General features: G+C 45.4%; 1 protein-coding gene across 3 annotated transcripts in view; it reads left to right on the top strand.

Annotated features, from left to right (window-relative positions):
- FXYD6 (FXYD domain containing ion transport regulator 6) overlaps window positions 1-27,731 on the top strand; it is a 39,841-nt gene that overhangs the window by 10,165 nt on the left and 1,945 nt on the right. For 2 of the 3 annotated variants that reach the window (XM_032167543.2, XM_032167544.3), the window contains exons 2-7: window positions 23,899-23,961; window positions 24,644-24,682; window positions 24,806-24,880; window positions 25,480-25,516; window positions 26,275-26,324; window positions 26,826-26,875. In XM_032167543.2, the coding sequence (XP_032023434.1) occupies window positions 23,904-23,961; window positions 24,644-24,682; window positions 24,806-24,880; window positions 25,480-25,516; window positions 26,275-26,324; window positions 26,826-26,854 (288 nt within the window). In that variant the 5' untranslated portion in view covers window positions 23,899-23,903 and the 3' untranslated portion in view covers window positions 26,855-26,875. The remainder of the gene's footprint in view (window positions 1-23,898; window positions 23,962-24,643; window positions 24,683-24,805; window positions 24,881-25,479; window positions 25,517-26,274; window positions 26,325-26,825; window positions 26,876-27,731) is intronic. The other variant, XM_032167546.2, reaches the window with a different exon arrangement.

The raw sequence follows: 27,731 nt of genomic DNA, 5'->3' as shown, positions 1-27,731 counted from the left end.
TTCTGCTAGGCAAAGTGCAGCAGGGCATTCAGCAGCTATGAGATGCACAGAGGCTGAGAGGGACACAGGAGTGCCTGTGCTGACGCCAAAGCTCAGCGGGGACTGATGGGGCATCGCTGGGAACAGCTGGGATCCGACAATGGGTAACAGACATGCCACGACCTCTCCTCTTAACAGGCCCCAGGGTCCCAGCCTTACCCCAACCTCAGTCATAGTCAGCAGAACACAGTTGGGCAAGAAAATGTGAAAGGAGGAAAAAGGGGATAATGCTTGCCAAAGTTTGAAAAGCTGTATTTTGGGTTATTCTTCCCTGGCCTGGGTAAGAACACCCTCAAGTGAGCCCAGCTTAGGGTCAACATTTTTTTCCCCATCACCTATACCCATTTTCCCCCCAGTTTTTTTTAGTATGGTAAAATACACATAACATAAAATGTACTATGATTTTTAAGTGTACATTTCAGCGGCGAGGTAAATATATCCATATTGTTGTGGAACCATCACCACCATCCATCTCCAGAACTCCCATCGTCTTGTGAAACTGAAACTCCATACCCATTAAACACTCACTCCACATTTCCCCCTTCCCAGAGCCCCTGGCAACCACCATTCTCCTTTTTGTCTCTGATTTTGACTACTCTACGGGCCTCATATAAGTGGAATCATATGGTACTTGTCCTTCTGTGACTGGCTTATTTCACTTAGCATCACGTCCTCAAGGTTCATCCATGTTGTTCCTGGAACCAATAAGGACATGAAAAGATGCTCAGCCTCACCACAGGCACTCTTTTTTGTTTTTTGAGATGGAGTCTTGTTCTGTCACCCAGGCTGGAGTGCAATGGCACAATCTCACTGCAACCTCCACCTCCTGGGTTCAAGCAATTCTCCTGCCTCAGCCTCCTGGGTAGCTGAAACTACAGGCACACACCACCACGCCTGGCTAATTTTTTTGTATTTTAGTAGAGATGGAGTTTCACCATTTTGGCCAGACTGGTCTCAAACTCTTGACCTCAGGTGATCCACCCGCTTCGATCTCCCAAAGTGCTGGGATTACAGGCATGACCCACCGTGCCTGGCCAGGATGTTCAACCTCACCACAAGCATTCTTATGTTCCTCCTCAGTCTCTGTCCATCTCACAGCTGCTGGGCACAAGATTCATCCATGTGTTGGAATTTCTTTCCTTTTTAGGGTTGAATAATATTCCTTTATGTGTATATACCACATTTTGCTTATCCATTAATCCGCTGATGAACACCTGGGTTGCTTCTGTGTTTTAGGTGTTGTGAATAATGCTGCTATGAACATGGGTTTACAAATATCTCTTCAAGGTTCTATTTCCAATTCTTTTGGGTATATATCCAGAGGTGGAATTGCTGGATCATATGGGAATTCTATTTTTGATATTTTAAGGAACCACTCTACTGTTTTCCATGGCAGCTGTGCATTTTACATTCCTAGCAACAGTGCACAATGGTTCCAATTTCTCCACATCCTCATCAACACTTGTTATTTTCTTTCTTTCTTTTTTTTATAGCAGCTATCCTAATGGATATGAGGTGGTACTCATTGTAGTTTTGATTTGCATTTTCCTAATTATTATTGAGGTTGAGCATCTTTTCATGTGCTTATTGGCCATTTGTATATCTTCTTTGGAGAAATGTTAGTTCAAGTTATTTGCTCATTTTTTAATTGGATTGTTTGCTTTTTTTGTTGTTGAGTTTTAGGAGGTCTCTATTAATTCCTTATCAGATGTGTGATTTGAAAATATTTCCTTCCACTCTGTGGTATATTTGATCTGTTGATTGTGTCTTTTGATGCACAACATTTTTACATTTTTATAAAGTCTAATTTTTCGGCCAGGCGCAGTGACTCATGTCTGTAATCCCAGCACTTTGGGAGGCCAAGGCCGGCGGATCACGAGGTCAGGAGTTCGAGACCAGCCTGACCCACATGGAGAAACCCTGTCTCTACTAAAAATACAAAAATTGGCTGGGTTTGGTGGTGGGCGCCTGTAATCCCAGCTACTCAGGAAGCTGAGGCAGGAGAATTACTTGAACCTCGGAGGTGGAGGTTACAGTGAGCCGAGATTGAGCAGTTGCACTCCAGCCTGGGCGACAGGGTGAGACTCCATCTCAAAAAAAAAAGTCCACTGTGTCTATTTTTTTCTTTTGTTGCCTGTGCCTTTATTGTCATATTCAAGAAACCATTGCCATATCCAATGTCATAAAGCTTTTGCTGTGTTTTTTTCTAAGAGTTTTAAGTTTTAGGTTTTACGTGTAGGTCATGGATCCAGTTAGGTTAAATTTTGTGTATGGCGTTAAGTAAGGGTCTACCTTTATTCTTTTGCATGTGTACATCTGGTTTTCCTGGCACTTACTTATTTAAAAGACTGTCTTTTCCCCATTGAATGGTCTTGGCACCCAAGTCAAAAATCTTTTGGCCACATCTGTGGGGGTTACTTCTGGACTTTATCCTACTCTATTGGTGTATATATGTCTGTTCTTATGTCACACACTAGTAAATTTTGAAATCAGGAAGCTTGAGTCCTTCAGCTTTGTTCTTTTTCAGGATTTTTTTGGCTATCCAGGGTCCCTTGAGATTCCATATGAATTTTAGCATATGTTTTTCTGTTTCTACAAACAAATGTCATTGGGATTTTGATAGGGATTGCATTAAATCTATAGATCATTTTGGATAGTATTAATTTCTTAAAAATATTAGGTCTTTCACTCTACAAACATGGACTATTTTTTCCGTGTATTTACATCTTCTTTAATTTTTTTGAGAAATGTTTCTATTGCATGAGTTTCTCATCATCTTGGTTAATTTCTAAATATTTTATTCTTTTTGATATTATGATATGGAGTTGTTTTTTTAGTTTCTTCTTCAGATTTTTAATTGTTAATGTATAGAAATACAATTGTTTTTAGTGTGTTGACCTTGTGTCCTGCTACATTGCAGAATTTATTAGTTCTTACAGTTTTTATGTGTGATCTTTAGGGTTTCCTATGTATAAGATGATACCATCTGTGAACAGAGATCATTTTACTTCTTCCTTTCCAATTTGGATGCCTTTTACTTATTTGTTTATTTTGCATAGTTGCTCTGGCTAGGACTTCCAATACTGTGTTAAATAGACATGGTGAAAGGGGATATCCTTGCCTTGTTCCTGATGTTAGAGGAAAAGCTTTAAGTCTTTCACCATTGAGTGTGATGTTTGTTGTGGGTTTTTTTTTTTTTTAAACTTATGGCTTGTGTTATGTTGAGGTAGTTTCCTTCTATTCCTAATTTGTTGAATGTTTTCCTCATGGGAGGATGTTGATGTCAAATGCTTTTTCTGCATCAATTGAGATGATCATGTGGTTTTTTACCCTCTGTTTTGCTAATGTGGTATATTATATTGATTGATTTTCATATGTTGAACCATTTTTGCATTCCAGGAATAAATTGGGGCCTCCAATTTTATTTCCCGTAGTTCCTGCCCATTTCCACATGTGCCAGGGAGGCAGCAAGAAAGAGTGGAAGGTGCATGGCACCAGCAGAATTAGTGACAGTTCCAGGTATGCTTTTGTTAGCTGTTGGGCCTTGGGCAATAGTATAAGCCTGAGCCTCTCCTTTTCTAACCTGTAAAATGGCAGCAATAACCAACATCCCATGGAGTTGTGATGTTTCTTTGAGCTAATGGTTGTAATGTTGTTGGGTGAATAAGGTGTCTTATAAATGATTGGCGTTATTAACATCATCACATCATCATCATCATCATCATCATCATCATCCCCTTTGACCAATGTGGGCAGGGAACAGGACTATGCAACATGTAAGACACAGCAGCTCCCCTTTCTCTTTTGACAGTGACAGATACACTGAATGGCCCAGGGCTGAGGGACAAGAGTTCGTATCTTGATACATCTTGCCGTGACCTCCTCAACCCAAGGAGGCTGGAGGAACAGGGCCATCTTAGGAACAGCACTTTGATTTTGCAGAAGTCCATTTGGCCCTGCCTGTGTGTCTCAGGGCCCAACCCTTCTAGAGAGATACCCTGAAGGGGCGCTTTGTGGGAGGCAGTGGCTTCTCCTTGAATGACCTTGGTGAAGGAAGAAGATTGGGCATGGTGACCAGAGGAGGTGGCTGAGGACCTTGTGGGCTGCGCCTCAGTCTGGGATAGCCGCAGGCTTCTGGTCTCTTTCCAGCAGAGACACTGTGTCTTCTGGGCAGCGGCCCTGTAGCCAGGGAAGGGCGTGAGATGTTTTCTCCCAGGAACAGCAGCTGTCTGTTGACTTTTCCTTCTCAGACCCTGCCCTGGTGCATTTTCCTGTCTCTGCTTTTTGGCGCATCTGTGTGAGTGTGGCACGCAGGGCATGGTGGAGGCACCCAGGGCAGCCGAGGCCTCAGAAGGAGGAGGATGACGTGAGGGCTTGCTTGATGCTTCCTCCAAAGCCAATTCTCTTCTCTCAGCAGCCTCCACCTCTCCTGGCTTCACCACCTGTGTCCCTTCTTCCCATTTTCCAGCTCAGTTTCTGTGGGGACTTGGCCCCTGGGCCAGCCTCTCCCTTCTTGAAGCCTCTTTCTTTCTCTTTCCTTTGCCTGCTTCTGCCACTTCCTCTGGGGCATCGCCTTTTCAGTTTCTCCTCCTCCGGGTTTTCTGTCCTCTCCTGCTGCCTCATGTCCTCTGCCTGTCTTGCTTCTGTGTCTCTCGTGGGGGCGCCCTCAGTTTGGGCCTGGGAAGATATGTCCCTTGCTTTAGCTGTCCCAGCCAGATGTGTCCTCCGTGGGCCACGTGTCTGCAGCTCTGGATGACATAGGCTGTTTGTCTTGAGGCAGGAAAAGGCAGTGGCTGGGAGCTGGTGTCAGCTGTGGGCCCGAGGCCCCGCCACACCCTGTGACCACACGAGGCCCCTCCACACCCTGTGACCACACAAGGACCCTGGAGCTTTCCAGTGGTTAGAGGACAATGTTAAAAAGAAGGGCAGGGGGAGGAAGTAACTGGGGCCCTCTCCCTAGCCCCCATCTCTGTTTATCTTTTCATTTTCCTGGAAAAGGTAGAAATGAAGGAGGAAGCCAAGGACAGAGTTGGGGAGTGATACAGTAATGATACTAACAGGTGATGCTTCACCAGCGGTTACTATTCGCCAGGCTGTACTCAGCTCCGTCCACAGGCCGTCTCTTTTCATTGCAAATGACAGCAACAGAACTCCATCTAGTTGAGTCGAAGCAGGGGTATCAGTTTACAGAGCCAGACTCAGGAAGGGTGTGGCCCTCTGGTTTGGGAACACAGGAGCCTGAGGCACAGCTAGGAAGCTCTCTGGGCCCCTCCTCCCTGCCTCTCTCCCCTGCCAGCTCTGTACCTGTCAACCTGTCAGCTGTTGGCTGACTTCTCCCCCAACAGACTCCTCCTCCTTCCATCCGGCAGGACACTGAGGTCTTTCCTACCATGTCTTTTAGCTACAGGGGAGGAGCTGAGATTGGCAGTCTCCCGTAGACCAGCCGGGTTGGAGTGGGGGCAGAGCAGCTCCCTTCCAAAAGGGGATGCCATTCACAGAAGAGGAGACTGATGTGGGCACAAAGACCACCTCATCTGACCCTCACTGGTCCCGAGATGCATGCTGGTATGCCCATCTTGCAGTTGCAGAAGCCAAGACTCTGAGAAGCCAAGTAACGCTCCTGAGGCCACAGAGCCACTGAGTGGCAGAGAGGAGGGAGAGCTGAGTGCTCAGAGCAAGGACCCTGGAGCCAGGTTGCTTGAGGTTGAATCTAGGCTCTGCTACTTTCTAGTTCTGGAATTTTGGGCAGCTTACTTAATCTTTCTGGCCTCAGTCTGCCCATCTGTGTAAAGGGAATGATCGTAATAATAGCTGCTTCTTAGGACTATTATAAGGGTAGAATGAGTTATATAACCATTTGAACAACATTTGGCATGGCATGAGCACCTTACGAATGTTACATGTTGTTATCAGGGTGTTTTACAGTTTACAAAGAACCTTCACACGTATTATCTCACTTTACCTTGATCATAGCCTTGGAAAGTGGACAAGGGAACGGACTGGCAGATTCTGCACTGATTCTGCGCTGCCCGCACCCCATGCTCTCACCCACGGCCTAATCAGCTGCAGGGTTCTGTAGCCTGTTTTTAAAAATCCCCCACCCGAGTAAACAGCTCTGTGTCCAACAAGTGAGTATGAGTGCTTTCTCAGGGGTGAGCCGGCAGGATTGTACATTCTGCTGTCTCTCTAGCGTGCAAATATGCATGAAGCTAGAGCTGCTGGAAGCTTAGTAAATGTTCATCCAGAGGTGGGAGCCCCTGCATTGTGGCTCTCTGCGCAGAGCTCTCTCAGGTAGCTGTGTCTTGCGGCCTCAGCCTCCCAGACTGGGATGGGAATGAGAAAACAGGGTGGCAGCTATCTAGAGAAGGTGGGCCCTTCAAAGAGCCACAGTGCAGGTGGCCCCCTCATGGCTCTTTGCCCCCAAGTGGATGTGATCCCTCCCTGTGAGGTGGGGCCTGAGGGCTGGAGTTTGGGGCTGGCTCTGGGATGGAGGGAAACCTACTCATAGCAGGAAGACTCCCTGCCCTCCACCAACAGCCAGGCAGACAGAGCAGGGCTGAAGTCCAGAATCCTGCACTTATTCCCCAGGGCACCTCTCTTTCCCTGCCTCAGTTTCTTTCCCTGTAAAATGCTTTTGACGATAACAGAAGGCCTTCGGCAGACATGGAGCCCAACTCCTCACTCTCTGACACAGGGGAGCAAGCAGGTGATGAAAACAGGCCTCTCCCATGACCCCAGCTGTGCAGTGAGGGTGAGCTTGGTGCAGGTGGCTATTGCTATAGCGTGGATCTGAGTAGTGTACGACCAGACTAAGGATGCAAACAGGGAAGCTCCGGACTAAAAATTATCACAGACAGACTGGTCAAATGTACTGGGAGAGAGGTGGGATCTTTATATTCCTAAGACCTTAGCAAGTCTTACTGTTTGGAAGGAAAATAGGGGGAGGACAGTCTGATTTATTTGTGCTAAGCAAGAGCTTTTGGAGACAAGGGACTGGCTCCGAAGGCTTTTTAAGGCCTCCTTAGGTCTTGGATTTCATGAAAGGGCCACACGTGCACATTATCAGTGTTACCATCAGGTTATGTTTAAGGATTAAGTGAGAATAAATATTTAAAGCACTAAGAATAGTGCCTGGCCTGTATCGTTTGTCGTGATTATAATTATTACCTCTTGTATCTAATACAGACCCCCAGACTGGGCCTCAAGTGTGGGTTTTCATCTCAGAATTTTTAATTCCTCTAGTTTCTTCTGTGGCATCCATAGAAGGGCTCCTATGATGCAGGCTGACTCTGTGTCCAGCCTTCTGGTTCAAGGCCGCTGCCTGGGAAGTGTGCAGTGTGAGTCAGGGGTGTGCTTTGTAAAGGCACAAGGAGCTCCAACCCCGGACCTCCCTCCTCAGGGGATTCACATTCGCCCGCCAGTGGCTCCACAGTGTCCTGCCAAACTGGGCGTGGCTGGACCTGGGGTCGGGACACACTGGCTTGGGGCGGGGGTCTTGCACAGTGTCTAGGAGGCAGGAGCTGTATCTCATAGCCACATAAGCAAAGGGACTTTTGAGCAGCCTCCCAGAAGGGGTTGAAAATGATGCAGAATCGGCAGGGTGTGGTGGCTCACATCTGTAATCCCAGCACTTTGGGAGGCTGAGTTGGGCAGATCACGGGAGGTCAGGAGTTGGAGACCACCCTGGCCAATATGGTGAAACCCCGTCTCTACTAAAAATACAAAACTTAGCTGGGCGTGGTGGCTCGCACCTGTATTCCCAGCTACTCGGGAGGCTGAGGCAGGAGAATCGCTTGAGCCTGGGAGGAGGAGGTTACAGTGAGCCAAGATCGTGCCACTGCACACTCCAGCCTGGTGACCGAGTGAGACTGTCTTTAAAAAAAAAAAAAGAAAGAAAGAAAGAAAAAGAAAATGAAGCAGAATCAACCCTTCGTTTTACAAAAACAGAGGATGAACCTGGGCCATGACTCTGGGTCCCTGTGGCTTGGGAACTTTGACAGGAGAGTGTTTAGGGCACAGAGTTGGGGGTGTGAGGCTGAGTGTGGTCCTTACCCCTGTTTCCAAGCTGGTGGTCACATGAGACCCAAGGTGAGAGGAGAAAGCAGCCCTGACATGGAGAAGGAGTGAGGGGTGCCGGGCTCAGCCAGGAGGGACCCTGGGAAAGCCCCCCTGGAGCTCTGCTCGCCGTACATCCCCCGAGTGGATGATGACTGTCCTTTTGTCCTTCATTTTCCTTTTAATCCTGCAAGAGAACTTCAGCCAAAGCATCTGAGACAGGAAGCAGAAAAAGGAGGGACAGTTTGGAGAGGAAAAACGCAGCTGTGTGTGAGTGGGGAGGTACTTTGGTTGGATGCCAAGGGCACCAGGATGCCCCAGCATGGATGGGAAGCAGGGGGATGCTGGAGTGGGGCTGGGGTGGGGTGCCAAGGAAGGTCAAGGAGAAGAACATCCAGCCTCTCTAGTACTGAGGCCTCTCTGGGATTCTTTATCTTTTGTCTGAAAGCATTATGAGGCTTACATTCCCATAAAAATAAAACACATTCCAAAGCCAAGGCCAGGGTTTGGGCATTCTTTGCTGGTTTGTACTGACCACTCCCCCAAGTCCCATTCATGAGCATGGAGAATAGAGAACTAATGGTAAAGCTGATAGTCTGCAGGCATGGCCCTTTCATGGAAACAGAGGGCTAAGGAGGCCTTAAAAAGCCTTCGGGGCCAGTCCGTTGTCTCCAAGAGGTCTTGCTTAGCACAAATAGATCAGACCATTCTCCCCCTATTTTCCTCCCGGACAGTAAGACTTGCTAAGGTCTTAAGAATATAAATATTCCACCTGGGCTGGGTGTGGTGGCTCACGCCTGTAATTCCAGCACTTTGGGAGGCTGAGGTGGGCGGCTCATGAGGTCAAGAGATCGAGACCATCTTGGCCAACATGGTGAAACCCTGTCTCTACTAAAAATACAAAAATTAGCTGGGCATGGTGGCGCGTGCCTGTAATCCCAGCTACTCGGGAGGCTGAGACAGGAGAATCGCTTGAACCCGGGAAGCAGAGGTTGCAGTGAGCCAAGATCGCACCACTGCACTCCAGCCTGGGCTACAGAGCGAGACTCCGTCTCAAAAAAAAAAAAAAAAAAAAAAAAAATCCGCTTCTTTCCCAGTACATCTGACCAGTTTGTCTGTGACCTCCCTGTTTTCATTCTTAGTCTAACCTTACACAACGCAGATCCATGCTGCAGCAATAGCCACCTGCACGAAACTCACCACATCACCAAGGGATCATGGGAAAGACCTGTTCTCATCGCTTGTTTACTCCCCTGTGTGAGATAGTGAGCATTTGGGCCCCATGCCTCCAGAAGACCCATTCTAGACATGATTCCATCCCTCGCCTTCCCTGAAGCCAGCACTGTCACCTCCCATCTCCAATCCAAGGAGGCTGTCTGGTTTCCCTCCTGCCCTCTCATGTCCCTGGCCACCCCATTCCTGCAGGGCCTCACCTTCTCTGGCCCCAGCCGGGCTGCCCCATTTCCCTTTGGCATTGCTCAGCCTTCCTTCCCTCTGTTCCTGGCCGCTGCTCTGCCAGCCCTGTCCTGCCCACCTCCCAATCCCAGCACATCAGAACAGCAGTCAAGAGTGGGAAGTGTATATTCTGAGCCCTGCCCTGCCCCTAAATAACTGGATGAATCAGGTACCTCATCTCTCTTTGGGCCCCAATTTTCACAAATAAAAAGCAGGAGCCCAATCACTGTAACCGACTGTGATGAATTCTGTGATGCTAACTCCATCTGGCAGACCTCACATCTTGGTTATACTCAATATATACACAGTCGAATCTTTTTTTAATAGACTTCTTGGTTGCAAAGATCTAGATACGTCATAGACTAAATCATATCCCTTTGCATATAATGATAGTCCAGGGTAACCATTTAGACTAAACCGTGGGACCCAGGCATTCTGCGACCCCATAAAAGGCCCCATTCCGGGGCGTTCTGTTTAAAGTGAGACCTCATCTTTCTTAGAGGGCATCCTGCTAAGACCCAGGCCTGGTGACCCCTCGGGGCTTGTCATCCGTGGGCTGAGCCTGCAGGAAGGCAAGCAGGTGGGATGCCAGGGGAGGCGAGTGAAGCTTCAGGAGCAGGGGGAGGGAGGGATGAGGGTGAGATAATGAAGTTTCACTGTAATTTGGAGCCTCTGCATTTTCAAGAGAGGTTGTTTCTGAGTTATTTTCACAATGGAACTGGGTATTCTGATCTACCTCACTGCTGCGTGGAATCAAAAATAATAGAGCATGTTGCTATATCATCAACTAGTGGCTTCTCTTTCTGAGCAGTTTTTACCCAGCAATTAAGTGAAATTATGTGACTCAGTATGGGAAGATAATTGCCGGAGAAACTCTTCTGATTGCTTTCTCCCGCACATGCAGCCAGCAACCAAGCAGGAGGATCAGAGAGGAAAATTAACATGGAAGTGCTGCTTCCACCCAAAACCTCAGCTGCTTGCCAATGTGGAGATAAACGAGAGCACGGAAAGGAGAGGAAAAATGAATGGAAACAGAATTCGTTCTCATAATACACTCTAGAGGAGGCAGCAATGTGTGATTGGTTCCATTCTCCAGATGGGGAGAGTGGTCCAAATGGTCTGGAGGGGAAGAGTTGGGGAGCAAGAGAGTGAAGCAGCCAGGGAGTCCCCCACTCCAGCAGTGATGATTTCTCAGGCCCCCTGTGCTGGCAAGCCAGGTCCTCAGGCCCCCAGGCAAAGGTCCAGGGCCCAGTGCACATGTGGCGGTGCATGCCCTGTTCCTGTGCCCTCTCCACTCACTTCAGCCTTGGATCTCCTTCCCCCAGTGACTCCTCCTTCCTCTCTTCCATCCACTCCTTAGACTCTCTCGCCCTGAACTGAGATTTATCACCACCCAGCCTCTTACCCTCCCCACCCCAGCCAGCCTCCAGCAGCCCAGCTTCCTCCCTAGAAGGAGGGAGAAAGGAATGTGTGGTCACTGGGAGGGTGGGAGGTGCAGAGGGGTGGTATATGAGATGGAAGGGAAGCCAAGCTGGGTGCAGCAGTGAGACAAAGGCATTCTGTGGCCCTTCAAAGGTTCTGTGTATGTACTTGGCCACTCGACTCAGGGGCAGCGCCAACAGTACCACCGATGAGATTTTTAAAAATGGGTTTAGGCCCCCCTCCTCCCCCTTCCTGCCACACCAAGGGGGCCGATGCTGAGGTGTGGTTGATGTAGCCCAGGCTGGGACAGCAGCTTGCAGGAGTAGAGAATTGGTCACTTTTCAAATTTGTGACAGTATTTCTTTTCACACTGTAACTTGATCAGAAATGTTTTCTTTAGAATACAAAGGCAGGTCTTAACTCTTTAGCTTGGCACTCAAGAGCCTCTGCAATCTGATTCCAACCATCTTATCTGAGTTCTCACCACCCACCCCGTCATGCTTTACTCCAACTGGGTTGTTCACTGTTTTGGGAGGTATCTTACACTAGAAATGGCAGCTATTTTGTAGGTTCCTGTCACAGCTCCCTCCTAGGCTAAGCAGACATTACTGGTGGATGAAGGCCATCTCCTGTCGGACCTCATTTGGGGAAGCCACTTTGGACAGCTACTACTGAATGAAATGCCTTAAGGCTCAACTTGAACTGATCTTGAACTTGAACTTGAATCCCATTTGTTATTCCTACTTTCTGTTTCCCCTCTCACTGCTTTTGCTCATGCTGTCTTCTCTACCAGAATGCCTTTCCTCTACTGTCTCCCTCCTCCTGTCTATCAAAATCCTACCCTGCTCTTAAGGTTCAGCTGGAATGTCAGCTCCTCCATGGAAACTTCCCTAGCTCCCTGTTGAGCTCTCTGCTCCCCTTCTCACTGTCTTTCTGGACTATTGTTGCATGGCGTCTGTACCTCTTGGGAAGTTCTATTCATATTTGCTGATGGATCAGAGCCCTTTGCCGCCAAATCCTACCTCTCCTTGGTAGCTGAGGCTGTATCTTGTTCACCTACTTATCCTTTGCAGAACCCGGAATAGTATGGCCCTTTCCAGGAGTTCAGTGTTTGCTTGTGTAATGGATTTGAACCTGAGCATCAATGGAGGTGATTGTTGGGGTTTGAAAGGAAGGCACAGCAGCAACCTGAACTGCTGCCCATTGTGCCTGGTGGCCCAGAGCCGTTGACATGTGCTTTCCCTATTCCCAGGGGCAGGAGGAGCCCTATTGCAAACACTGCAATCCCTCTTCCGGCTAGAGTTGGTCAAGAGGCCACTGTGGGAAGCCTGGTCCATTTGTCCTTCCCTCTCTCACCTCACATCCAATATTCACACCATGGCCCGTAAGATTTGAAGGCCTTAATGTGTTGTTTCATCTTCCTTCCACATCTTGACTCCAGTCTCCCTCCTCACTGGCTAAGCAAGGAGCAGGTGTAATTTGGAGATGGGACTTGGGCTAGGAAGCAGCAGTAAACTGGAGAAAGAAAGAGAGAAGGAGAGAGGGAGGGAGGGAGGTGTTTTACAGATAGCAGATTCTCAAAACTTACCTTATTTCATACTTTGATTGAAGATATTTTAGGACTGTATGACTGCCTGAATCATAAGGGGACTTTCCACTATAAAATAATTAATCCCAGGTTTATTATTACACAGCTTGTTTTAAAGAAGGAATGAAAATCATCCAAAATTAAGTCACCATTACTCTCCCCACACCAAACACTACCAAAAAGACAAAACAAAACAAAAACCCCATGAGATAACTGGGCCAGGCATGGTGGCTCATGCCTGAAATCCCAACACTTCAGGAGGCCGAGCCAGAAGGATTACTTGAGGTCAGGAGTTCGAGACCCAGCCTGGCCAACATGGTGAAACCCTGTCTCTACTAAAAATACAAAAATTAGCTGGGCATGGTGGTGCATGCTTGTAGTTCCAGCTTCTAGGGAGGCTGAGGCAGGAGGATCACTCAGGAGGTGGAGGTTGCAATTAGCCGAGATTGTGTCACTGTACTCCAGCCTGAGTGACACAGTGAGACTTTATCTCAAACAAAACAAAACAAAAACTAGCACTGGAGTATGTGAAGCTTAGCCAGAACTTAAGCCATAGTTACTCTTAGAATGAACCCTCGTTGACATTACTGCATTCTGTAGGCTAATCAGCATTGAGCCCAGCAAGGTTGGGAAGCCAAACCTGAGACTAGCTGCATGAAGCCAAGAACCCTTGAGAGGGGCTAAAGTGATCTCAGATTGGTATCTGCTGCCCCCAGCCTCCATGAAAAAGCAAAGCAAATGCTCTCTGAAAGAACGTGTCCCATTTTAGGACTGCCAATTTCCCACAGATTAAAATCTAGCAAATATGAGCTCACAATCGAATATATTACCAAACACAGGAAAAAACAAGTCACTGTGATTGAGAGGCACAGAAACAAAAAGTAGATTTTGACCCCCAAGGATTTAAGAGTTTGGAATTATCAGATACAGAATATAAAATAACTGTAAGAAATGTTGAAAGAATAAGAGATGAGAACACAAAATGAGTGAACAACAAAGACTCATTTGAAATTGCCTTTCAAAAATTTCAATTTCAAAAAGAACCAGATAGAACCTTTAGAAATTAATAATATGACCATTGAAACACAAAAGTAAATGACTAGGTTAAGCAGCAAATAAATATAGTTAAAAAGGAAGTCAGAAAATGGAAAACAAATATGAAATAATTACCTGGGATGTAGCACAGAGAAACAAGGAAGTGGAAAATACGAAAGAGCAGTTAAGTGATATGGAGAATAGAATGAGGATGTCTAACCTGCTTCTAGTCACAGTCTGAGAAAGAGAAAATGGGGAGAATGGAGGAGAGGCCATATTTGAAGAGATAATGGCTTAGAGTTTTTCATAATGATGAAAAGGATGAACCTATAGGTAAAGGACTTTCAAGTCTGATGAAACCCACAACAATCAGTTCTATGTTGTGTTTCAGACTTGTGATGAAACCCACAACAGCAAACACAAGAAGAAGAAACTAAAAGGAGGCAGAGAACAAAGATAGGGCATCTATAAAGGAATGATGATATAAGCAGCAGACTTCTCAACAGCAATCATGGAAGCCAGATAGCAGTGGAATAACATCTTAAAAGTGCAGAGCAAAAATAATTATCAGCCTAGAATTGTGTACATAGCCAAACTACCTTTCAAGGATAGGATTGTATTAGTTTTCTATTGCTGCATAACAAATGATCACAGACCCAGCAGCTTAAAGCAACACACATTTATTATGTCATGATTTCTTTAGCTCAGAGGTCTGGCAGCACAGCTTAGCTGAATTTTCTGCTTCAGCGTCATACCGAGCTACAGTCTAGGTGCTGGCTAAGGTTGTGGTCTGATAAGAGAATTGACTGGGGAAAGATCTGCCTCCAGACTCCCTCAGGTTGCTGGCAGTGTTCATCTCCTTGTGGCAGAAGAACTGAGGTTCCCATCTTCTTGCTGGCTTCTGGCCAGGGGCAGCTGTCAGCTGCTAGAGGCTTCCCACAATTCCTTTTCCTGTGCTCCTCTCCGTAGCCTGTCTCATGACATAGCAGCTTGCTTTTTCAAGCCAGCAAGGGAGAAAATTCTCAAGCTCCAGCCTGCAAGATTGAGTCTTATATGATACAACATCATCATCTGAGAGCTGTCCTTTTGCCACTTTTGCCACATTCTGTTGGTTAGAAGTATGTTGCAGCTCCTGCCAGTATTCAAAGGAAAGAGATTACTCAAAGCCTTGAACACTAGAAGGCTGGAATGACTGGGGATTGCCGTAGGGTCTCTTGCCACAAAGGTGAAATGAAAACATTTCCAAATAAACAGAAACAGAGTTTCTAACTAACAGATCTTCATTAAAGAAAATTTTGAAAGATGTTCTTTAGGATTAAAGAAAATTTTGAAAGATGTTCTTTAGGAATAAAGAAAATGGCTTGAAGGATGACTAACGTTCAAAAACAATGGTGAACAAATCAGTACATATGTTGTAAATTCATTATCTATTGCTGCATAGCAAATTACTTCCAAACTCAGCAGCCTAAAACAGCAAACGTTTGATATTTCACACAGTTTCTGAGGGTATGGAATCAGGGAGAATCTTCAGTGGGTGGTTCTGGCTCAAGGTCTTTCATGAAGCCGGAAGATCTGTTTCCAAGCTCACTTATGTGGTTCATGGCAGGCTGTATTTCTTAGCAGGCTTTTGGAGTGAGGCCACCACATGGGCCTCTCCACAGGGGTGCCTGAATATCCTTAAGACATGACAGCTAGCTTGACTCAGAACAAGCAATCCGAGAGGGGGGAAGAGAGAGAGAGAGAGAGAGAGCCAGCGAGCAAGAGGCTGTGTTGCTTTTTATAACCTTGTATTGAAAGTGACATACCATTACTTCTGCCATATTTTACTGATCATAGAGACCAACCCTGGCGCAGTATGGGAGGGGACTGTACAAGGATCTGAATATCAGGAGATACTGGGAGCTGTCTTGCAGGCTGGCTACTACCCACATGGGTGAATCCAAACAAACATAGTTTTCATGAAGTACAAATATTAGTATCTATTTTATAGAATTTTAAAAAGAACTGAAATATTCTCCAATAATTACATATGTATCAGGAAGGGGATGATTTGTATTTTTGTATTTTCAAGGAGGGTATTCTCCCTAATAACTATTATAGGTATTAACTCTGATTTTTTTAGTTTTTTTTTTACATTGAATACACATGGAAAAATTACAAAGATAACCACTAAAAGATTAAAATAGTTTCTATAATTTCTAAACCAGTAGAGGGAGAAAAGGAATAAGAAAAGAAAAATAACTAGGCTAGGGGCAGTGGCTCATGCCTATAATCCCAGCACTTTGGGAGGCCAAGGCGGGCAGATCACCTGAGCCCAGGAGTTCGAGACCAGCCTATGTAACATAGTGAGACCGCTCCCCCAAAAAATAAAAATAAAAATAAAAATAACTAATCCAAAAAAAAGAAAGGGCAAGGAAAGAAAAAGAAACAAGCACATTCCTGTAGGGAAAAAACAGATGGCAGAAAGCAGACCAACTATATCAATAGTCACAATAAGTAACTTAAATGGGGTAAACTTGACAATTAATACAGAAAGCCTGACAATACAGAATTTTTCAAAAATCCAGCTCTTTGCTGTTTATAAGATGCACACACAACACATAAGGACACAGAAAGGTAGAGAGTAACATAGAATTTAAGACAGGGAGGATCACTACATAATTCTAAAAGACCCAACTCACAGGACAATAACAGTTTTAAACTATCTGTTAGAATATTCTAAGAGACATGTTATCGGCCAGCTTCAGGTCTGTTCTGCCTACGCTCAGTAAATCTCAGTAAATCAATCACTGTGACACAGATTTTGCAAAGGAGAAAAGATTATTCAGAAGGCCACCAGGCAAGGAGGCAGGAGAACAGCTCTCAAATCCACCTCCCCAAAGATAAGGCTTAGGGATATTTACTGTTAAGGGAAGTGTGGTGGTCTGAGGCATAGGGAAAAGGGATTGGCAGTGGGGAAAAATGAAATGGCCAATTCTGAGCAAGCGTAGTCAGGGTTTGTGGCATTCCATAGGACATATATACAGGAAATGGTGGCGTTAGTGTGACCCAAGGGTGGAGTTTTTAGCTCTCTGATGTCAAAAGGCTACCCTTCGGGGCACTTGCGCACGCCCAGTTGAAGGGTGGGTGGTCTCATCCTGTTTGAACTGGACAGGAGCTAGCCCAAATTCCTGAAAAACAACTGAAGTAACCATTACCAGGGTGGCCTGTGAGTGTTATCTATACAGTAACCAGTGAAGGTTAAGTTTCAGCATGCAGTGGCAAGGCCTTCAGCTACCACGGCCTTCAGCTTCAAGGAAAAAGGAAAAATAAAATAAAATAATAAAAAAGAAGTGACCAAAAGCAAGCAGTGCAGGCAGACCTGATCAGATTAACCCCTCGCTTTCAAATATGGGGATACATTTATAAATCCTTCCACTTAGTGGTAGATTTTAAAGCGCCGATCTTGATTTTTGGTAGGATAAACTGTCAAAAAAAAAACAAAAAGAAATTTAAACACAGTCGATAATCTTAATTTATAGGCATATAGAACTTTCTTCCCAACCATGAAGTAATTAACAATTTTCCAAGCATGTACAGAATATTATTCTTTTAATAACTGACCATGTACTAGGTCATAAAGCAAGTGTCAATACGTTTCAAACCATCTGTACATCGTACAGACCATGTTTTCTGACCTTGGTGCACTTAAGTTAGTCAATAACAAAAACAAATAAAAATCACTATATATTTGGATATTTAAAACACATATTTCTTAATGCATAGGTAAAGTAAGAAATTGTAATGGAGGTTTAAAGTATACTGAGAACTAAACAACAATCCAACTGTGATGGAGTACTTTCACCCCATTATAGAAGCTTTGAAGTGTGGTTTTTGATTATTGTTTAGTTCTTAGTATTATACTTTAAAAGCACTTAGAGGGAACGTTACAGTCTTAAATGCTTATATTGGAAAATAAGAAAAGCTAAATATTAATGAACTAGGTATCCAACATAACAAGATAAACATAAAAAAGAACAATAGAAGAAACCCAAAGATTGTATAGGGCAGAATTAAGAAAATTTTAAAACCTACAATAAAAAGGATTAATAAAACCAAGAGTTGGTGTCTTCGAAAAAACTATTAGCATTGTTAAACCTCTGGTGAAACTGACCAAGAAGAAAGGGAGTTGTCACAAGTAACATTAGGAATGAAAAAAATGGGCATAACTTTATGGCAAAATATTTGAAAGCAGAAAAGGGAAAATTCCTTTAAAAATTATAACTCACAAAATTTATTAAAGAAGAAATAGATATTTGGAGAGTGCCATAACCATTAATTAATTGAATGGGCCATTTAAGATATTCCCACAAAGAAAGTCCCAAGCCTGGATGGTTTTACAGGTTAGTTCCACCAAACACTCAAAGAACAGATTATTCAAATCTGCAAACTCTTCCAGGGAACTAGCAGGAGAGTGGATACTTGTTCTGTGAGGCCAGTACTGCCATCCCCAAACCAGGCAAGGTTAATACAATAAAATAAAAACTGCAGACCAAACTCACTCATGCACATAGATGCAAAAATCCTAAACAAAATGTCAGTAAGCCAAATCCATCTGTTTATTAAAACAAAAAAAACATTGGTTTCATCTCAGAAAGGCAGGGATGATTTAACACTTGATAATCCATACATACAATTTACTTCACTGGTAGATTTAAGGACAAAAACCATAGAAATAGAACACTCGTTCATAATTAACATGAAACAGAAACATCTTGGAAACCAGGATTAGAGTTTAAACTCCATTAGATTAGACTCCATTAGATTAAACTAACTCTAACTCCATTAGATTAAACTCCATTTAAAATCAGTAGTAAGACTGTGTGTGAGTGTGCACGTGTTGTGTGCATGTGTGTTTGCTATTGTTTTTATTCTGCATTTCACTGGAATTCCTAGCCGGTACACTAAGACAAGAAATAGAAATAACCACAATGAGATACCATCTCACACCAGTTAGAATGGCGGTCATTAAAAAGTCAGGAAACAAGTGCTGGAGAGGATGTGGAGAAATAGGAACGCTTTTACACTGTTGGTGGGACTGTAAACTAGTTCAACCATTGTGGAAGTCAGTGTGGTGATTCTTCAGGGATCTAGAACTAGAAATACCATTTGACCCACCCAGCCATCTCCATTACTGGGTATATATCCAAAGGATTATAAATCATGCTGCTATAAAGACACGTGCACACGTATGTTTATTGTGGCACTATTCACAATAGCAAAGACTTGGAACCAACCCAGATGTCCAGCAATGATAGACTGGATTAAGAAAATGTGGCACATATACACCATGGAATACTATGCAGCCATAAAAATGGCTTTCCAATTCTCACACTGTTTATGTTATGAGTTCATGTCCTTTGTAGGAACATGGATGAAGCTGGAAACCATCATTCTCAGCAAACTATTGCAAGGACAAAACACCAAACACCACATGTTCTCACTCATAGATGGAAATTGAACAATGAGAACACATGGACACAGGAAGGGGAACATCACACACCGGGGCCTGTTGTGGGGTGGGGGGAGGGGGGAGGGATAGCATTAGGAGATATATCTAATGTTAAATGACGAGTTAATGGGTGCAGCACACCAACATGGCACATGTATACATATGTAACAAACCTGCACATTGCACACATGTACCCTAAAACTTAAAAGTATAATAAAATAAAATAAAATAAAAACTATAATTTTCTAAAAAAAAAAAAAGAAATAAACAGTGTGAGAATTAGAAAGAAAGAACATATCATTTAAAGATGATATATCTACAGAGAAAACCCAAAGGCATCTCTAGGTAAGTTATTACAAATAATTTGAGAGTTTAACAAGATTATTAGATTTAAGATCAATATGTAAAAATCAGTTGCTTTTCTCTCTACCGGCAAAAATTATAAAACACACACAAAGTGACATTGAAAGCAGCAATAAAAATGATAAGGCACTTAGGAATGAATCTAACAGAAAGTGTGCAACACCTGTATGAAAGCATTTATGGGACTTTATTGAAAAGGACCTAAACAAATCAAAAGATTTATTTATAGACAGGAGACTCAAGACCAGAAATATGTCATTTCTCCCCAGGTTGTTCTATAGATAGGTCCATTGCAGTTCCCATGAAAATCCTGACAGTTTTAGATGAATTTGAAAAGCTAATTCTGAAATTTGAGAGCAAAAAACCAAGAATAATGAAGACATTCCTGAAGAAAGAGGAGGAGAGGGAAGAGGAGAAAAAAGATGGGAGCTTCTCTTACCACGTGGCAAGATTACTATGAAGCTATCATAATTGAAACAGCGATTTTAATGCAGTACAGACAAATTGACCAATAGACCCAAAGAGATAGCCCAGAAACTGATGCACACCAAATAGAAATCAGATATGTGACAAAGGTGGTATAGCCCATCGTGAGCAAAAGGGGAGGCAGTCTGCCACTGGAACCAGGTTACAGTACAAGTTATCAGTATGGGAAAAAGTAAAACTAGACTCCTACCTCACACCATACACAAACATCAGTTTTGGATGTCAAATGTAAATGTAAAAGACAAAACTTTAGGGTTTTTAGATGAAAACTCTGACCTCAGGGTGAGAAAGGATGTCTTAAGACACAAAAATCACAGCATTCAAGTATGTTAGAATTAAGAAATTCTGTTCAAAAGAAGACGATTTTTAAAAGTGAAAAAATAAGCCACAAACTGGATATTTGCCATACTTAATGACAAAGGTTTAGTATTCAGAATAAGAAATTAACAGCAATAATTATGTCAACTCACTTGAAAAACATATCATTGATGAAGAGACAGGAATGACAAACACGGAGAAAAAAGTCCATTTCTATTACAGTGTAATCACATTATAGCCATCTTTTACCTCTAGATTGGCAAAAATGAAAATATCTGACAACAGAAAATATCCACAACAGGTTGGAGAGTAATGGGGACAGTGATATGCAGCTGGTGAGATATTATCATGGAGATGACCACTGTGGAAAACAATTTTAAATCATTGTGTAAAGTGGACAGTTTGCATACTATACAACCCAATGAATGATTTCAGTCCTAGGCTCATGTCTAGAACATAACTGTTCAAACTGCCGAGTGTGACCCATTAAGGAACCTGGAAATGTTTTTTGTAAAGAAACAGAATAAAATAGAAAATAAACTATCTCATTCATACTAAGTATTATTTTGTGATAATTGCTTCTGGTATACATGAATATATGTTATGCTGGGTTGCAATGTAAAATGTATTTCTTATGGGAGTGGTGATCAAAGAATCGAAAAACTGTTTCCTCAGAATTCTTGCATGTGTGCCCTGAGCAGTATACACAAATATGTCCACAACTCCATTGTTTTTAATAGCATAAAATTGAGGGAAAAAAACAGACATCCATTGGCAGGAGACTAGAGCAATACGTGATCATTTACCTGCACAATGGAATATTACACCACGCTGAAAATGAGTGCACTATAGCTAAATGTAATAATAAGTCAGTGAACCACAGAAGCATAATGTTGAACAGAAAAAGCAAGTTTCAAAAGACTATAAATATGATATCATAATTATAAAGTTCAAAAAAGCTGCACTAAACAGCATAATATTTAGATATATGTATGTGTTAAATATATTTTTAAAACAAAGAGCAAGGTAAGTATCCATACAGTGGAATATTATTCAGCCATAAGGAGAAATAAAATACGAATACATGCTACAATGTAGATGAACCCTGACAACATTATGCTAACTTGAAAGCCAGACACAGAAGTCCATGTATTTTATTATTTCATTTATGTGAAATGTCCAGAATGGGCAAACCCATTGAGACAAAAAGTAGATGAATGGTTTCAGGGTTGAAGGGAAGGGGAGTCGGGGGTGACTGCCGATGGATACAAGTTTCTTCTTGGGATGATGAAATGTCTTGGAACCTGAGAGTGGTGACGAATGCACAACTTTGTGAATGTTCTAAAAACCACTGAATTGTACAGTTTAAAATGGCAAACTTCCTGATGTGTGAATTGTATATTTTAAATTGTGGAAAGAACACTTACTATGAGATCTACCCTCTTAACATATCTTGAAGTGTGCAATTCAATATTGTTAATTATGCTGTACAATGTTATACAGCAGATCTCTAGCACTTACTCATTTTGCATAACTGAAATTTTATGTCTGTTGATTGGCAGCTTTTTAAAAGAAGAGCAAGGGAATGATTAAAAATACATATTTTCAGCCAGGCGTGGTGGCTCACGCCTGTTAGTTCCAGCGCTTTGGGAGGCCAAGGCGGGTGGATCACCTAAGGTCAGAGTTTGAGCCTGACCAACATGGTGAAACTCCGTCTCTACTAAAAATACAAAAAATTAGCTGGGTGTGGTGGTGCATGCCTGTAATCCCAACTCCTTGGGAGGCAGAGGCAGGAGAATCGTTTGAACCCGGGAGGTGGAAGTTGCAGTGAGCCGAGATTGCACCGTTGCATTCTAGCCTGGGCGACAGAGGGAGACTCAGTCTCAAAATAAATAAATAAGTAAATACATATATATATATATATTTTTATTTTTGGGATACTGGCCACCTCTGGGAGAGAGGCAGGGGGATGGGGTGGAGGGAAATAGAGGTCACTGCCGCAGTCTTTGTAAAGCTCCATTTCCTAAGCTGCTGGTTTATGGGTGTTTCTATTATTACTATGCCTCATTATATGTGTATGTTACATATATTTTTATACATATAAAATACAGTGTAGCATTCAAGGAAAATACAAGTGTGAAATGAGGTAGCGTTAAAAGCAAATTACCGCTTTTTGATAAAGGCTTTTTGAATCAAGGTTTGGGCCTTGACGTGGCTGTGGATGCGGTCGTTCTGACCCCTGGTGGCCGAGAGGTGAAGTGCAGTGGCGGCTGCTTGCTCAAGGCCGGGGGAAGGTAGTGACCGTGCTGGGGGCAATCAGGGTCCCGGACTGGACGGATGTCCAGGGGTTCAGGCCACTGCCGGTTTCACCCCACATGGAAAACAGCACCCAGCCTTGGGCTTTCCTGGTTCAGGAAAAGCCTGTCTCCTCTCTGGCTCTTAACCATGTTCCTTTAAGCCCAGGAGTGAGATGTGTGTCCTGCCATTGAAATCTATCCCTGGGTGCCACCTCTTGGCCCTGCCTCCTGCTTCCACCAGGATAGCCCACCTGGGGCCATCCACCCAGAGACCAGGACTGATGAGCTCCTGAGCAGAGACCTCATCCTCTGGGGTAGCAGAGGCTGGGGTGCTGAGGCTCATGGAACCAGCCTTAAAACTCATTTTGTTGAATCAAACCACCTTTCTGGAGGATTCTGAACCAAAGCCTGTGGGAAGAGCTGACTTGGGGACTTTTGAGGTGGGATGTGAGGGGTACCTGAAGGAGGGCTGTCAGTGCTTCAGGGCCCAGGAAACCACAAGTCTCCTCCCCACCCAGCTGGCTAGACTAGAGGGACATTGGTTTACTAATCCCATTTAATCTGATATTAAGAGACATTTCTGACAGGGGTATTGGCTGTCAGAATGAACTAGAGATGGCCACAGAAGGCCTTAATGAACTAGAGATGGCCACAGAAGGGTGGCCTGGAGAGAAGGACACAGATGAGATCACCAAAGTCACGTCCCAGAGGCAGCATGGTGGAAGAGTTACTATGCTGGGTTAGGATCTAGGCCCATCTACTCGCTCTGGTGCATGTGAGCCTTGTTAAGCTTCAGGTTCTCGGCCTGCGTTAGTTGTAGTGCTTGCTAATTGTACTAACTCAATTGTGCCAGTTGAATTAATACACGCAGAGCATTCTCTAAGAGTCCAAGAAATGTCAACTGGTGGTGGCTCACGCCTGTAATCCCAGCCCTTTGGGAGGCTGAGGCAGGTGGAGCACTTGAGGTCAAGAGTTCGAGGCCAGCCTGGCCAACATGATGAAACCCTGTCTCTACTAAAAATACAAAAATTAGCCGGGAGTGATGGCACACACCTCTAATGCCAGCTACTCAGGAGGCTGAGGCAGGAGAATCGCTTGAACCCGGGAGGCGGAGGTTGCAGTGAGCCAAGATCATGCCGCTGCACTCCAGCCTGGGTAAGATAGCGAGACTCTGTCTCAAAAAAAAAAAAAAGTCAACTGCTTGTGCTTAGGTTGTTTGAACCCTCACCAAGTCATGACTGCAGAGTAAAGCTGGGGATTTGGCTTGGCCCCTGGTCAGGCTGATGCTTGGAGCTGATGGATGGAGGCTTCTTAGCCAGAGAATCATTTTCTTCTCCCTCTGTCCCCAGACACCATGGAGTTGGTGCTGGTCTTCCTCTGCAGCCTGCTGGCCCCCACGGTCCTGGCCAGTGGTAAGTACCCCTCTGGGACCTGGCTGTGACAAGATGGCAACCCTGTCCAGCCCTCTCTTCTGGAAGATTCTGGGCCCCTTGGGACATTAGGGCTAGGGGACTCTCAGGTTCTTCATGTCTAGTCAGGGGCCTCTCCCTTCAGTCAGCAGAGAAAGTCGTGGAGGTGGCAGCTATTTATTCACAGACCTCAACACAGCCTGCCCCCTTGCCCCCTAAGGGTCTGGCAAGGCGTGGTTTTTAAGCCCCGCAAGCTCACTGGGCCTCTGGACTTGTGGCCTGAACCCTGGAAGTCAGACCTGCACGTCAGTCTCTAGACCATATTAGCCAGTGCTGGCCTCATGCAAGTCATATGTCCTTCCTTGGTCCCGGTTTCTCTGTATGTCACAAGAGGAAAACTGACCCTGCCTTCTGGGGATGATGTAAGAATAAAAAGGGGCAATGAATGTGGGTGTTGCATGACTCAGAGCCTCATTGAGGCTTGATGCCTTCACTGACCTCGGCCCCCAGGGTTCCCCTAACCCTCTAACTGGCAGGCCTGCCCTACCGTGCACCTCTAGGCATCTCTGCTTAATGGGCTCCTCCGGAATCCCTTTGTGGAGACTGAGGTCTGTGAGGCAAGGTAAGATATTTGGGAACAGATTGTGTAGCTTTCTTTCTCTTGACCAACTGTTTGTTTTTACAGCAGCTGAGAAGGAGAAGGAAATGGACCCTTTTCATTATGGTGAGCGATGGCAACCCTGGGTGCAGGGGTCGGGGGAATGCAGCCCTGCCTGGCAGGAGGGATGGGGGGAACAGACACCCTCTCCCTGGCCCCTTCTTCTCTCACCCTTGCTTCCTTTGGCAGATTACCAGACCCTGAGGATTGGGGGACTGGTGTTCGCTGTGGTCCTCTTCTCGGTTGGGATCCTCCTTATCCTAAGTAAGTTTGTTCTTTTGCTCACTCTGTAAGAGCAATGACTGAAGCTGCTAAGCAGGTGGGGACAGTCTGAGAGCCTGGTTGGTCCCTCTTCTGGAGAGGAAAGGAGGCTGCCTGCCCTCCGTGTTATCTTCACAACCCAGTAGAGTGCTGGGCACATAGTAAGTGCTCAGTAAAACAGTGAAGCGGGAACAAAGAAAATGTCATATGACAGTGAGCGTAGATAGGAACAAGCAGGGTGGCTTCCCAGTACTGTGTCTATAGGGCATGAGTGGGGCAGTCATGGAGGAAGGAGACAGGTGCTGCCCTAGTGTGCAAGGGATGTGCCCCTGAGTTTGTTGTTCCCACATGAGCCTGATCTGCACAGATCCCTCTTTACTCACATGATCAAGAGGGCTGTGGGGTTGTAGCCATTCCAGCTATAGAATGTATTTCCTTTGCCCCAGAAGAAGCTACCCCATCCGAGGGCCACTGTGTGCAGCTGTGCAAATTGTCCCAGGTCTAGGGGGTGCCATTTACATAGTCCCACAACCTGCACAGACCCTTGGCCCTGCTGTGGCCAAGCCAGGAGCATGACCTTGGATGGTTTCTTTGCTTTTCAGGTCGCAGGTGCAAGTGCAGTTTCAATCAGAAGCCCCGGTAAGGATGCTGTGGCAGCGGACATGGGGGGTGACACTAGGTGGGACAGGAAAGGACCCCTGGTGTGTGACCCCCAAATGGGCATTCTCTTGGATTCTTGTCTCAGAGGCAGAACATGTGTGTTGGGGCATAGGGCTGGAAGTTTGAGGACTGCCAGGTAGACTCTGGGGCAAAGGAGAGGTCAGAACATTGAAGGTCATCCCATCCTGTCTCTTCTGATATATGTGGGGGAGGGGAAGTGGACAAGAAAGTACTGGAACGTTTTCTGGAGGCCCTTGGGACAGCTGAGCTTGGGAGAAGGGAAGCAGAGGGCTTCCTGGCCTCTCTTGATGCCCAGGTCCTCTCTAGGGGACCTGCGACACAGTCCCCACTTGTCACCTGTTCATGAGGCTCTTTGAGCTGAATAGACACTTGGACCTTCTTTCTACTCCCACATAGAGGTCATACCCCATTAATTTACTACAATAGCCAAGGGTAGCTTGGACCCCAGCAGTCCAAAGCCTGTGGCAGGACACACCCAAGCCCCCATGTGGCCCTAGCCTCCCTTGAAGGGCGCCTGTAAGTTCCTTCCGAGTCTGACCCTTCAGTCCAGACCCTTCCCTCTGCCCCATGCACCCCACAGCAGAGTGAGCTCCAGCCCCTCAGGGCACTGGAGGAGCCTGACTGCAGGCAGCTGTGCCCCAGTGAGGAGCAGAGCGATGTTCTCTGGGTCTGCCCTGGAGATCTCCAATGGGGCTATGTGTCTTTTTCTCCTGCAGGGCTCCAGGAGACGAGGAAGCCCAGGTGGAGAACCTCATCACCGCCAATGGTAACTGTCCATGACCACCTGCCCAAGTGGAAAAGAGGGAACAGAGAGACCCCTCTGTGGCTCAGGAAGGGACTGTTGCCAGGTGCATGGCCTTGCTACAGCCAGCCAGACATGCTCCCGCAGTGCCAGGAGAGTGGGTCTCCAGGGCCTCTGCAGCATTGCCCCCTCACTCCACCAAACAGGCTACTACTAGTGTCACCTGCTATTTACAGAGCATCTGCTTGTGCCAGGCACAGACCCCATATCATTTAATGTGCACACAGCCCTGTGAGATAGGCATCACTGTCCCCGTTTTGTAACCGAGGGACTGAGAGAGGTTACCAGGTTCCTGCAAGCAGCAAGTAGCAGGGCCAGGATTGAACCCAGATCGTTCTGACTCGAAATCCCATGCCTGTCACCTCTTTGCTCCCCCAGAGTCAGGCAGAGACACGGTTGCTGTTGGGGGTGGCCCACGGGGGCGAGGAGTCTATACACTATAATCCATTCTGGTTTTCTTTCCAGCAACAGAGCCCCAGAAAGCAGAGAACTGAAGTGCAGCCATCAGGTGGAAGGTGAGATGCTCACTGCCTGGATTGGCCCCTGTCGCCATCACTGTCTGCATCAGTCCCTGGACAGGGGTTCAGGCGGGAAGGATGGGGCTAGCTTTTGCAGTGGGCACAGCTTTTATTATGGGCCCTGCCCTGAGGAGCCTTCAGGAGTCTGAAAGGGGCTGTGAGAGAGACCAGGACAAGAAACACCCAAGGTGTCGCACACACATGCATGCCAACACCAGGAAATGGGGCTTCCACACAGCCCACTGGTCGAATACATAGGGCGTCATCCCAGGTGCAACATGGGGAGAATTAGAGTTAGCAAAATGCTCCTAATCTCAAAGTAGCATAAAGATAATGGCTTTCCGTGATGACTCAGAAAGTACTTTAGGGCCACTTCTTTTTTTTAAACACCTTATTATGAAACTTCCCAACCTTACCCAAAAGTAGAGCAAATAGTATATGATCCTTCCCTCTCCACATTTAGGGGCACTGATTTTAGTATCTGTTTCCATTTTTCATCGTAGGGGGCACAGGAGAGTAGTAACTGGCAAATGCTGTACAGTTTTCAGAGTGCAGCCGCACACACAGACTCACTCGAGTCTGCCAGAAAAAGAGGATGGGACAGGTGGGGTTTAGCCCATTTTATAGGTGAAACCAAGGTCAGAGGGAGTAGCCCCGTGGAGAGTGACAGCCAGACTGTGAACTCAGGCCTTTGTGGCTGTGATTCAGCGCCACTGCTCCCCTCCGTCCTGTGCGTCTTGCTTTATGACGTGCCCTGGAATATCCTAAGGGAAAAGTTTTGTCTTTTGTCAGCTCACTTCTGCCTTTTTTTTCCCCCCATACAAATAAGGCATTATAGAAAGGTATGTAAGTT

This window comes from Hylobates moloch, unplaced genomic scaffold (genome assembly GCF_009828535.3).
Source record: "Hylobates moloch isolate HMO894 unplaced genomic scaffold, HMol_V3 SCAFFOLD_11, whole genome shotgun sequence".
NCBI classification, from domain to species: domain Eukaryota; kingdom Metazoa; phylum Chordata; class Mammalia; order Primates; family Hylobatidae; genus Hylobates; species Hylobates moloch.
This window is presented reverse-complemented; position numbering and strand designations above follow the sequence as displayed.